Source organism: Epinephelus fuscoguttatus, linkage group LG2 (genome assembly GCF_011397635.1).
Source record: "Epinephelus fuscoguttatus linkage group LG2, E.fuscoguttatus.final_Chr_v1".
In the NCBI taxonomy this organism is placed as follows: Eukaryota; Metazoa; Chordata; class Actinopteri; order Perciformes; family Serranidae; genus Epinephelus; species Epinephelus fuscoguttatus.
The window spans coordinates 571,459-584,666 of record NC_064753.1 but is presented as its reverse complement, the minus strand read 5'-3'; the positions used below and the strand labels follow the sequence as shown (position 1 = coordinate 584,666).

Genomic DNA, 13,208 nt, shown 5'->3' with positions numbered 1-13,208 from the left:
TCATTATTATTACTGATATGAAGGCCTTCCGGTTTGGGAGAAGACGGTGGCACGTTTGACTGCCGCTTCTCCCTCCGACAAAAAACTGCTGGAAACTATTGGTTTGCTAGTTTTTCCTTACTTGCTTCTGGTGGTTCCTGGTGCTGCCTCAGTTCTGGACTGTACCCTATTCTGGTCACTGACTGTTGCAGCGTGGTTTTCCTGCTGCAACATCACATAGCCTCCTCCACTGCTACCTTCCAACCAACCACGGCTCTACGGTACATATCCTCACAGCTCCTCCGCATCAACCACCATACACTTCCCTCAATGGACATCACCACAATCCTTCGACAGTTCTGCCTTCGCCAGCATCACCCCTACATCCACAGAGGTCCTCGACGCAGGTTTTTCCACAACTTCACAGGTGAAAACAGTATTCCCTCACTCTGGTCTGACCGAAGCTCATGCTCATCCACGCTGCGCCACATTATTATACATCATCCGAGCACTCGTCACATGATCCAAGTTAACATCCTGCCACTGCAAATTTCCACCTCATGGACTTCAAAACAAAAGCCTCTCAAGGCTGCGTTATTCAACACAACGTCCCTTAGCAATAAAAGCCTAATTTTAAACGAATTGATAACAGACAACAAACTGGTCCTGCTCTGTCTCACTGAAACATGGCACAAACTAATGGATTACAACGCTCTGAGCCAGACCACACCAACCGGTTACTCCTACCTGGACAATCCCTGCCCAGATGGTTGGGGTGAGGGCACTGCTGTACTGGATGGCCTCACCCTCCGCCCACTCTCCATCCCTGCTGCTTCATTCTTCAAACACCTGGCTTTCAGACTATCTGGTTCACAATCACTCACTGCTGCCATCCCCGAAAAAAAACAACTTATGCTTCCTCACTTACTTCACTGACTTCCTCACTCAGCTGTCTCATCTCACCATCCATTCTCCTCCTCGGCGACTTCAACATCCATATCGACTCCTCGAAATCCAAATTCAAAACTGACTTTCTGGACATTTTAAACTGCTTCAACCTCACCCAGCATGTGAATTCTCCCACCCACAGCCGTGGCCACCCTCTAGACCTGGTTTGCTCAACCCCCTCACCATTCAAGATCTCTCCCTAACCGACCTCACAATCTCTGACCACCTGGCTGTCACTATGGTTGTCAGTGTTCCCGTCCCCAACCTCAAACAAATTCACACAATAACCTCCCTTTACCTCAAATCTCTCTGTCCCACCTCCCTCTCATCCTCCATATCTGGCCCCATCACTAGCTCCTCCTTCCTTCACAAATCCAGCCCCTTCTGACCTTGTTGACTTCTACAATCAGACTCTCTCCACCTGCCCCAACAAACTCGCCCCCCTCAAGACAATAACTGCCTCCTTCACTCATTCCTCCCCATGGTTCACCCCAGAACTATATAATCTCTGAAAGCAATGATGACAACTAGAACGTCTCTACAAGAAAACCGGTCTCACTGTCCACGACCAAGCCCTCAAAGACCGTGTCACACTGTACAAAACTGAACTTAACAACGCCCGCTCTAGATTTTACTCTGAAATGATCCACTCCAACTCCTCAAACCCTCGCACCTTGTTCTCTACGTTCAACAACTACGTTCAGGACAACATTACTGCCAATTTTACTACTGACAAATGCAATAACTTCCTGTCCTTCTGTCTCTCAAAAATCGAAACAACACAACAACAACTCGTCTCCTCTTTGCCTACTCACTCCTCTCCTGAACCAGATCTCAAATCACTACCCAGTTACAGTTTGTCATCGTTCTCTCCCCTATCTCCACCTAAGGTCTCCAAACTCATCTCCACTATGAAACTCACCACCTGCCATCTTGACCCCATCCCATCCCCCTCATCAAGGCCTGTCTTCCCTCTCTCATGTCACTCATTACCAACATCATTATCTCTTCCTTCACCACTGGCTCTGTCCCACCCTCACTCAAGCTTGCTACAATCACTCCCATCCTGAAAAAACCTGGCCTGACCCCAGAAAACCTGGACAACTTCAGACCCATCTCCAATCTCCCACTGCTCTCCAAAATACTGGAATGCTCCATCTACACCCAACTCCACCAATATCTCCACTCCTGCCAGTTCTTCGAAACATTCCAATCTGGTTTCCGCTCTCACCACAGCAGTGACACAGCCTTATTGAAAGTCACCAGTGACATCCTCCTCCTCGACCTCAGTGTCACTTTCGATACCATCGATCATTCAATCCTAATCAACCATCTACAGTCATCTCTTGGTATCACCAGCTTGGCACTCACCTGGTTCACCTCCTACTTTTACGATCGTCAACACTACATATCCGTCAGCAACTGCAAGTCCCACATCACCCCAGTCACCCACTGTGTCCCTCAAGGCTCAGTGCTTGGCCCCCTCCTCTTCATCCTCTACATGTTAACCCTTGGAAATATCATACGCCACCATGGACTACACTTCCACTGTTATGCCGACAACACCCAGCTATACATCTCCACCAAATCCATCACTCCAGTCATTCTTTCCACCATCACAAACTGCCTGACTGACATCAAATCCTGCATGGACAACGACTTCCTGAAACTAAACAGCAATAAAACAGAACTCATCATTACTAGACCTGAAGCTCTCCTACCCACTTCTCCTTCCACATTGACAGTCACAATATTACTTCCTCCCTCTCAGTACGAAACCTTGATATCATAATTGACCCCACTCTCTCCTTCAAACCCCAAATCAACAACATCACCAGGACATCATTCTTCCATCTCCGCAACATTGCCCGTCTCCGCACCTCCCTCACCCACTCCACTGCAGAAATACTCATCCACGCCTTTACAACCTCCAGACTTGACTACTGTAATAGCATTCTCTATGGTCTTCCCTCTACCAGCCTTCAAAAACCCCAACAAATACAGAACAGAACAGAACAGAACAGAACAGAACAGATCAGACTCCCTACAGACTTTCAAATCACTGTTAAAAACCCATCTGTTCAAACTGGCATTTCCCTAGTTTCCAACAGTCATTTTTCATTTTCCATTTTTATTTTATCATTGCTATTTTTCAGCCCTGTAAAGCCTCTTTGAGTGTCCTGAAAAGTGCTATATAAATCTGATGCATTATTATTATAATTATTTTTATATCCTTATCCTTATATCCATCGCCTACAGGTTTAGAGGCTTAGTCACTTAGTCAAAAAAACAACAGAATCCGTAGACAAAAGAACAAACAATAAACAGTCCAGAGTATCAGCATGAAGCTTTGAGTTAACAGCCAAGCAGCATCCCAAGACTATGTGTCTGACAACATGCTAATTGTGTCACCATCAATGACAATGTATTTGCAACATGTGCTCTTCCCAAGTTGTCATGTATCACCGCTTTGTCAGTAGAATTTTATGTCTACATAAGATAAGATAAAACATTATTATCATTCACGCATACACATAGAGGCAGTGCATGTGAACGAAATTACGTTGCCTTGGCTGAAAAAATTGAATATTACGTGCTAGGTATCCTCCTGCATCTGCTGTTGACATTCTGGGACACCACAGTCAATGCCGGGATGTCAACAAAAATACATGGTTAGGATTAGAAAAACATCATGGCTTGGATCTGTGTTCATACAGGTAGGTAATAATGGGGTCCCAGTTGAAAGTCCAGAGTTTGTTGGACCCATCCACCACCCCCGCACACCCCACCTCTCAGGACTTCTCAGCTCCTTATGCTGTTACCTGCAGCATTTCAAACTGATGTCATCCAGCTGCATATCATACTGCAACGATAGGTGGCACCCGGCTGACCGGCAGGGTATCATAACAGTGGGTTCCGTCCAGCCACGTTAGCCGCTGATGCTTCCCAGCAGCCTATCATACTGGTACGAAAGGGGCCTTTTGGTGTCTGTGTCTGACGTTGACATCACTGACAAAGCAATCAAGAGAGACTTGTTTTTATGGCAAAGGAATATTTGTTAACATGTGAACATATGAATAAAATAAAGCTAGAGTATTCGGAGAGGGCAGACCTCCGCCAAGCAGCTCAGATTTCCCACCATTTTATTATTTTATCCACTTCACTTAAACCAATCACCACCAAAATTTTATCATCTGTTACTTTTTCAAGTTATTTTGCAGACAAACAGACAAACAGACCAATGCCAGTGAAAATGTCTTTGGCGATTAGCCCCCATAGAGATGGTATGATTTAAGGAAGGTGATGAATCCATAGTCACATAGGGGCCTCCTTTTCTCAGATTTATTTTTCATTACTTCTTTGAAGGGACACTGTTTGTTCCTACACTTTGAATGAGAGGCATATGAATTTGTAAGTGTACTGCATGAACACAAAAATATGTCGAAAAAGGTGGGACATTTGCATAATGTTTGGTAAATAAAGTTTCAGATTTGGGATTTTATTCATTTAATTTTCAGATGCATTGTCAACATATATGAATCTAACCATAATTATAACCAACAGCAAACATGAGTTTAAAACTCAAATTTTAGGTAAAGTTAGGTAAAGTTCCACTGATTGTCACACACCTGAGTGTGTGAAATTTGTTCTCCGCATTTGACCCATCCCCTGAGGGAGCGGTGAGCAGCAACGGTGCCGCGCTCGGGAATCATGTGGTGATCTAACCCCCCAATTCCAACCCCTGATGCTGAGTGCCAAGCAGGGAGGCAGTGGGTCCCATTTTTACAGTCTTTGGCATGACCCGGCCGGGGATCGAACCCACGACCTCCCAGTCTCAGGGCGGACACTCTACCACTAGGCCACTGAGCTGGTGGTTGAGCTTTTTGTCTCAATTTAAATGGGATCCACTGAGATGACCATCTGTGGATCACAGGGACTCACTACATTGTAAACCCATTAACATGACTGCTCTTTGACGCAATGTTTGTGTATCCACGTCTTGTCCTCAGCATGGGAATGAGTCATGATGATGACCATGACACCTGCACTGGATACTCCCACATCATGTCTGGTGAATGGGTGAAAGGAAGAAACCCCAGTGACCTGTCCTGGTCCTCCTGCAGTCGTGATGACCTTGAGAACTTTCTCAGGTGAGATACAGCTAGTTGCTCCCCTGTTGTAACATGAACCACCATTGGTCACCTTTCTGTCCCTATTATGGAAGTGAAATCAGGACATTGTGTGGCTGAAGATTTGTGTTCTGAGATTTTTTGAATTGTTTACAGATGTGCAAATGATCTTGTATAATGTCAAATCATGCATTCAAACGTGTTCTTCCTTTGAAACTTGAAAAGGTTCAATATAAAATAAAGACATCATAAAATAGATATTCATATCACTAAATTGTGTAAAAAATAATTCAACCAGCAATTTAGGAAATGCCTGAAAAAAAATATTAAAACTCCATATTATGAAATGTTATTTCATCATTTATTTTCAATTATCATAGTTCTGTTAAATATATTTTTTTATTTCACTGCAGACAAATCCCTCTCCTTAATTTCATGTCACATTCAGAATTTTACCCTAACCCTTTTAATATTGATGCATTTTATTTCATAATGTCAGTTTTTATAACAGTGGTGTTGTCAGTAGTCACTGCACTCTCACCATCAAGGCAGTCATATATTCCCGCCTCTCCTAAAGGGTTGGAGATATCTGCTGTAGAAATGGCTGCCCTCTGTTGAATGGAACTAGATGGCACTCGACTTGTGGTGCTCAAAGCACAGTAAACAAAAATAATGTTTGAAAAAATCAACAGCAATGTTTCTTTCCAGAAATCATGACCCAATTACTTCATGTAAGTTAGTGTTAGTTTCATGTAGGAACTATTTTCTTTCTACCAACTACATCCATGAATCATATTACTACGCAGTGGGAAGAGAGCATCTATTCATGGATGAGAGGCTCATGCTCATGGCAGCAGCAACATTAATGGTGTCCTTTTCAGCTAAACTGTAACATTAGGTAGCTTAGTGGTGCTAGGTGAGCTAGCAGTCGATGCACACTTCTTGCTGCGCAATGATGCAGTTGGCAGGAGTAGTTCGGTAGACAGATTGTCTTAAGAAAAGTAAATTGTGATTTTTAGATGGAGACATTGCTGTTTTTTCATTGCAAATGTTTGCAAATGCAAATTTTTTTTGGGTGCTTTGAGTAGAAGAAAACAATAAGCTGCACCAGCTGTGTTTTTGGACATTTGAATCTGGGGCGCCTCCAGATTCAAATGCCTCAATTAGGTGGAGTTTTGTTGCTACCTCCTCTCCCCTTGGATCTCCACAAGTGTTGTGAGGACTCTAAAACTTCACCTGATCCTCTATCGGCATGAGGGTGAGTAGATAATGGGTGAATTTTCATTTAAGTCACAATTGACAAATGGAAAATGCTTGCTTGGATTGTACTGTTATAATAATGCTATACCCAATTGTTACTTTACCAGTCCATGGATGGAGGGGAAAAGGAGATGCTGTGGTATAATAGTTATGGATGTGACTGACTTAGACAAGGGAGTCCTAGTGTAGTCTCTGCTGTGGAGTGTTTTAATGGTAGTGATTCAAGGAAACCCATCACTCATTATCCTTGCAGAGTTAGAGTCTTGGTGCTAACTCAACTTTGTTCTCCTTAGTGCTTGAAAAGTTAGCTTGCAGACTTTGTATCTTCAGTGTGGCTGTTTGAGCAGGCCATATTCATGTCAGAGAGCTTTGTTTGTAGCTCCTGCTGGGAGCTAAGGTGACACAAAGAGGGGGTAGGGTGTAGCAGCATCAATAATCCACTTATTGTATAGATAACACATCAGAACGGGCTATTCTTCACAGTGAGTTCTTTAAGCACATTTTAGGTAGGACTTTGGTTGCATAGCCACATTTGGTTTTTAACACTTTTTTCACCACAACACAAATAGCAGATAGAAAACACACTTCACACACAGTCTTTGCTTTGACTCATACTGTATATCTTTTACAGACACCAATGATGCTCATCTGCAACTGTTTTTAAAATAACTACCATTGTTCAAATCTTCCCTAGTGTAAGTTTCTTTTGGATCCAGTTTTGGCAATGAAAGGAGAAAACAATTCACTGTTAAGAATGTTATGAAACGTTATTTTGTATGTCATTCAAACAGGTCCAAAGCCAGTGCCTGTCTGCTGCACACAGACCCCCGGAGCCGTTACCAGGTCCGACTCCCTCCCAAGCTGCCAGGCATGCACTACAGTGTGGATGAACAGTGCCAGATCCTGTTTGGAACCAATGCCTCTTTCTGTAATGACATGGAGGTACAACATACTTCATTTGTCCTAGTATATTAAATGTCACAACATTAATTTTTCATTACATGTTTATTGTATAACTAACCCAACCAGGACAGGCGATCCACTGATGTTTACAATGTGTAAGAGCAGAGTTATTTGAACAAAGGACAGAGAGATATTACCTGGCATGGAAGATACAGTGTTTGTTTGTTTCTTATGTGTAACACAAAAAACGGAACAAAGTTTTTGGTTCTAGCACAGACAGGGCCCTCTGCTGAACTCTTTGGGTTATACTCCTCTTATCACAAGCACACATTGGCCAACTGAGATTTGCATCAACGTAGCCAGACAATCAGGATATGCCTACCCGAATACGTGCGGATACCACAAAATACTCTGCTCAAAAAAATAAAGAAAACACTTACAGATGCAGCCACTTCAAATTTCCGTTTGGTCCATGGTGGAGCCATGACCGATCCGTGACAGGTCCCTGTCGTCACCTGGCCAGGCTCATAGCTTTAATGAGATCCCCCGCAATGACGTAGAGAATACGGGGCCGACTGGTAACGCCCCTAAGTTTAATTTGTAGAAACCAGTTGCAATGGTCTGTCTATCCACCAAGAGGAGCAGTGAGTGTGGAAGCTGAAGCAGTTTACTGCGCCTCTTATTACTGAGAGAGCTTCCCATACAGAGCATATTTATGATTATCACTATATATGTATATATATATATATATATATGTATATATATATATATATACATATATATATATATATATACATGATACCATTATTATGGCTATATAAATATAATTTATAGTGCTGTTAGATTGCTAAGAAGTCAGTCGGATGAAGTCCAGTGGCAGGTAGAAAACCACAGTTTGCAGGATATCAGTAACACTGCCACTGAGGAGGAGGAGGAGGGGGTAGTAAGAGAGGATGCAGGTGACACTGAGGTCAGTAGAGATTTGTCAGTAATCTTAAGCGGGCTTAGAGGAAATGCAATAGAAAAGTTAGAAAAGATGGGAGATATAATTTACTCATATGGTGCAGAGAGGTTTGGGGTGCATGAGAGAAAGAGGAGTGAGAGGGTACAGTCAGGTAAGTCTAGGCAGCAAGGAGAAATAGAGAAGTTAGTTAAGGAAAGGAGACAGTTAAGAAAGCAGTGGAAAAAGGCTACAGAAGAAGAAAGGGAGGGAATTAATGTTGCAAGAGGAGTTGAGAAACAGGCTAGCAGTTCTTAGAGGGCAGAGCATCTGAAAAAGAGGAGGAAGAAGGAACATGTAAGGACAGGTTTTTTCAGGGACCCTTTTAAGTTTGTTAAAGGATTGTTCAGCCAGGAAAATACATATTCAGATTTAGAGAAGAATAGGATAGTAGGTTTCCCGCTGGATATCCCTCCATTAGGAGGAATAGAGCATGAGATGGATGTCAGGCCACCTAGGTGGAAGGAAGTTCAGGAGGTGGTCAGGCGTGCAAAGGCTTCTTCGGCCCCAGGGCCTAATGGAGTCCCCTACCGGGTTTATAAAAGTGCACCTGATATCCTTAAATTTTTTGTGGAAACAGCTAAGAATAATTTGGGAGAAACAAATTATCCCAAGAGCATGGCGTAGGGCAGGGGGTGTCCTCATTCCTAAGGAGAAGGAGTTTGTGGACCTTAGCCAATTCCGGATGATTTCTCAGAGATTAGCTAGCTACTTAGAAAGGAGTAGCATAATAGATACTATAGTGCAGAAGGCAGGAATACCAGGTTTTGCAGAGTATTTAGAGCATACTAGCATGATCTGGCACCAGATTCAGGCAGCGAAGATTAAAAAAAAGGGACCTGCATGTAATATTTTTAGATCTTGCAAATGAGTTTGGTTCAGTACCGCATAGCCTCATTTGGAGTGCGTTTGACTACTTCAAAGTGCCACAGGTAGTTGTTAACAAAGTGAAAGCATATTTTCAGGATATTAGGTTATGTCTAAGTATGGCAGGTTTCACAACAGGTTGGCAGAGGCAAGAAATAGGCATCATGGCAGGGTGTACAATTTCTCCATTAGCATTTACTATGGCGATGGAAGTAATCATCAGGGCTTCTAAGTGGGTGGTAGGTGGGGAGAGACGGCAGAACGGGTTGCACCAGTTAGGGCTTACATGGATGACATGACACTCGTGACCACAACAATGCCATGTACAAAAGAGGCTACTAGAGAAGGTAAATAAGAACTTCAAGTGGGCCAGCATGAAGATCAAGTCTAGTAAATCTAGAAGCATCTCGATACATAGAGGGAAGTTAAGCGATAGGAAGTTTGTCATAGATGATGAGGAAATCCCAACAATTAGGGAGAAGTCAGTAAAGAGCTTAGGTAGGTGGTACAATGTGGAGTTAAATGATAGGAACAGATGGTGAAATTTAGAAAAGATGTGGCTGAAGGATTGGATAAGAATAGATAAATCAGAACTTCCAGGAAAGTTGAAGTTGTGGTGTTTGCAATTTGGGCTATATCGTAAGTTAATGTGGCCATTGTCAATTTATGAAATTCCAATATTCGTTGTGGAGAGAATCGAAATCCCGGTTAGCTCCTATATTAGGAAGTGGTTGGGCGCTCCTAGGTGCCTAAGTAGTGTTGCATTGTATGGAAAGGGGATACTTCAGCAGCCAGTATCTAGTTTAACAGAGAAATTTAAATGTACCAAGGTCAGGACAGAGGTCTTGTTATCTGGGAGTAAGGATGTGGTAGTGGAGTGTGGTTCCAAATCCAACCAAGGGGAGGAAATGGAACACAAGATTGGCAGTTCAGGAGGCAGAGGCAGTTCTTAGGCATGCAGAGATTGTAAGTAATGTTCAGTTTGGCCGGGGAGGCTGTAGAAGCGAAAATCGGTGCCTTGAATTGGGCCAGATGGCTCCCGACCTCGTCTTCTACTTCTCTTGCAGGTCATCCTCTGAGTTGATTTAGTATCTTAGGTTCAGTTGGCTAACACTTAGAGAAACACAGGAGTCAAATAGAATCTGGTGCAATCGAGTTTAATGTGTTCACAGGCTTCAACACATACAACTCATTGAGTCAGGCTCCGGAGCAAGACTGAAGTTTCGCTCTCTGCATTCTCCCTTTTATGCTGGTGAAGATTCGAGAGAATCTCCACCCTTTTCCTTTAATCCTTCCCACCTAAGCCCAAATCTACTGGTGGCAGACCTTGTCCAAACATGACCTCTGGGCCTGGAAATCCCCAGATTCTCCCACCTTTAGATTCGAGCCTGGTTTCACTTTATTTTTTAAAAATATATGAAACCTGGGGACTTTCTCTATACAGTCTCCTGTGCTTTCATGCAATGGGAGCTTTTGAGTGTGTGTCATGCAATACAAACATTAGAGAGTGTGTGTGTGTTATTATTAAACAATGCATAGTGTGGTATATGTGTGCTCTTCAATATGAATACATAACCTTGTGTTATGAATACATAAACTTGTATAACATTGTTTTATCAAACATAGATGCATAACAAACAGTTTTATAGGAACTTATAACATAAAACATGGTTATATGAACTTCACTCTTGATCAACTTATGCAGTTTAACACCTCTACCTGATTAAAAATTAAATCTTACACTACATTCCCCCCTTTGGGGCTACATAGACCCATCTAATGCTTGAATCAAAGAGAGAAAAATATATATATTCCCCCTTTGGGACTTCATAGTCCCATACTACTTAACTAGGATCAGTAAATGTCACACATAAACCAACTTCAGTGAGCCTTCTGCTAAGTAATCATACTGTGTGAACATTATGCAATAATGTTTTGAGCACAAAAGCTAAGCTAGACGTTCCATTGCATGCATGATTATTTATAGTGGCCTCATACATAGGTCACAATTAGCAAAATACATATCACTCTTTAGCCAGTATTACTGTCCGGTTGTTGTCCATCAGACACATAGGCGGATATGCCCACCATCCGCAGTCGCCGATAGGACGCCACCTGGTCCCTCAGCATTCCAACCTCCTGTTGTAAAGCTTGATATCCGACCAGTTGTTGTTGTAAGGCATCTCAAGCCTGGGTCAGCTCCAGGACTTGGTTACGCAGGTTGAGTGTCTCTTGTTGCTGTTCCCTCTGCAGCCGTTTGTTCTCAGCCTTTCTGATTATGTAGGAGCCAAAGCGAACTCTGCGGAGTCTTTTCCGCGGTATTATGGGGTAACTGCGCACAAGTTGGCGGAAAGGGCCTGCGGGAACAGGATGGAGCAGGGTGCGTAGCTCCTTTCCCAAGTCTTCATGCTTTTTCGTAGTTGGCACTCCATCAGGTAGTCTCCAGAGGAAACTTTCCACCTGTTCTGGGCACACTCCATACTCCTGCTCCAAGATCTCACGTGTTTCCTGTGATAGGGCCTGTACTGACAGGTGACCCTCATTGCGGGATTCCAGGGCCTCCTCTGAGAGTTGCACTATAAGCGGTGGGCTGGTAGGCGAATAGGATGACAGTGGTCCAATATCATCCTCTGACAATGATGATGGGTTAGGGGAGTGCCATGGCAGCAACCTAGTGCGGGCACTGTCCTCAAGGTTTCTCCTCTTAGATGGTGCCTGTGCTGCGGTGGTTGTCTGAACCTTTAATGCAGCCTGCATCAGGTATTGGGAACACTGCAGGTCTGGATTCATATTCCCCCGGCTTCCTTCTCGGCTGGGACCTGCCTGGACTCTGCCATCCGAATTAGTGTTACTGGGGATTGGGTTGGGCGCCTCTTGGTGGGTCCCACTCTGACTGGGGGCTTCGACCGGGTCCGGGATCTCTTGCAGTATGTAGCAGAGCAGGGAATTGGTGGCAGGTCGGGTTGGTAGCTGAATTGATGGCTGGGGTTGAGCGTGTTGAACGTAGAGCTGTGACAGCATCATCTGGGGAGCGCCTCCACTGGGGGTACAGGCTGGTGCAGAGCGGTTGGCCATCGGGCAGGGTAACCCTGGGTGGAATGGTGGAGGTGGAGAGGGTGGATACGGCGGAGGAGGCTGGTTCGGCACACTTGGCCCCTGCTGGTGGCACTGGAACCCAGGTTGGCCCCCCGGGCTCTGCTGGTATGGATATGGGGTTCTCCAGTTCTCAGCCATGTTCTGCACCTATCTTAAGGTTGTAAAGGACATCTTTAATACACTTCACCTTTTGGTTCTTCTACCTCTCTCTTCAACACTTATTCTGTACATAAGCCATGCAAGCAGGATTAATTGTTAGTGGTTAAGTGTTAGTACCGGTCAGGTGACAGCAAGGGTATTAGGGGCTGGTGGCTCGTGGCATCCTCCGTTCCACATAATCTCCTCATATTATCCCTCCACTGGTTATATTTCTGCTTATATTGGACAGCTTCTACTGCCATGCCTTGTGGCATTATCTCATATTTGTTTCTGACATATTGCCCTATGATCTGGTCTTGATCCTTAGGAACCTTTCCCTGAAAGCCACTCATGTCTTCATAGGGCTCTGTACCTTCAGTGGGCCGTGGACCTTGGTCTATTATGACAAACTGTTCCATGTGGGTTTCCATAGCCTTTCTGAACACTAACCACATTAAGGGAATAACACAACAAGCTACTATAAGAAGGGTCAACACAATAAGTCCCAACAGTGCAATCATTCGTAAAATCTTCCCAGGGGATAGTCTGCTTAGCCAATCCCAAAATGAGGAAATCCTAGTGTTCCAATTGGAGTGCTGCACATGTTGGTCTCTTAATGTACGTATGTTCTGTAAGGCTCGGGTTAAGTTGCCATCCTCCCCTGTGTGCATGGGGATGACAGTACAACAGTCTTCTCCTATCACATTACAGACCCCTTGGTCTTGAGCAAGCATTGTCTCGATAATGAGCCTGTTTTGCACCGTCATCAAAGATGTGGCATGCCGTTGCTCACTTACTTCTTGCAAAGCGTCTATGGTCCAGTTTACAAATCTCTGCTGATTATACCACAGATAATTTACCCAGCAGCTATTACTCTCTACGTACTT

The 13,208-nt window shown here is 43.9% G+C and overlaps 1 protein-coding gene across 1 annotated transcript in view; it reads left to right on the top strand.

Moving 5' to 3' along the window:
• The window catches only part of adamts17 (ADAM metallopeptidase with thrombospondin type 1 motif, 17), a 499,826-nt gene that overhangs the window by 234,023 nt on the left and 252,595 nt on the right, over positions 1-13,208 (top strand). The window contains exons 9-10 of the mRNA XM_049602805.1: positions 4,938-5,078; positions 7,109-7,259. Coding sequence (XP_049458762.1) covers positions 4,938-5,078; positions 7,109-7,259 — 292 coding nt within the window. The remainder of the gene's footprint in view (positions 1-4,937; positions 5,079-7,108; positions 7,260-13,208) is intronic.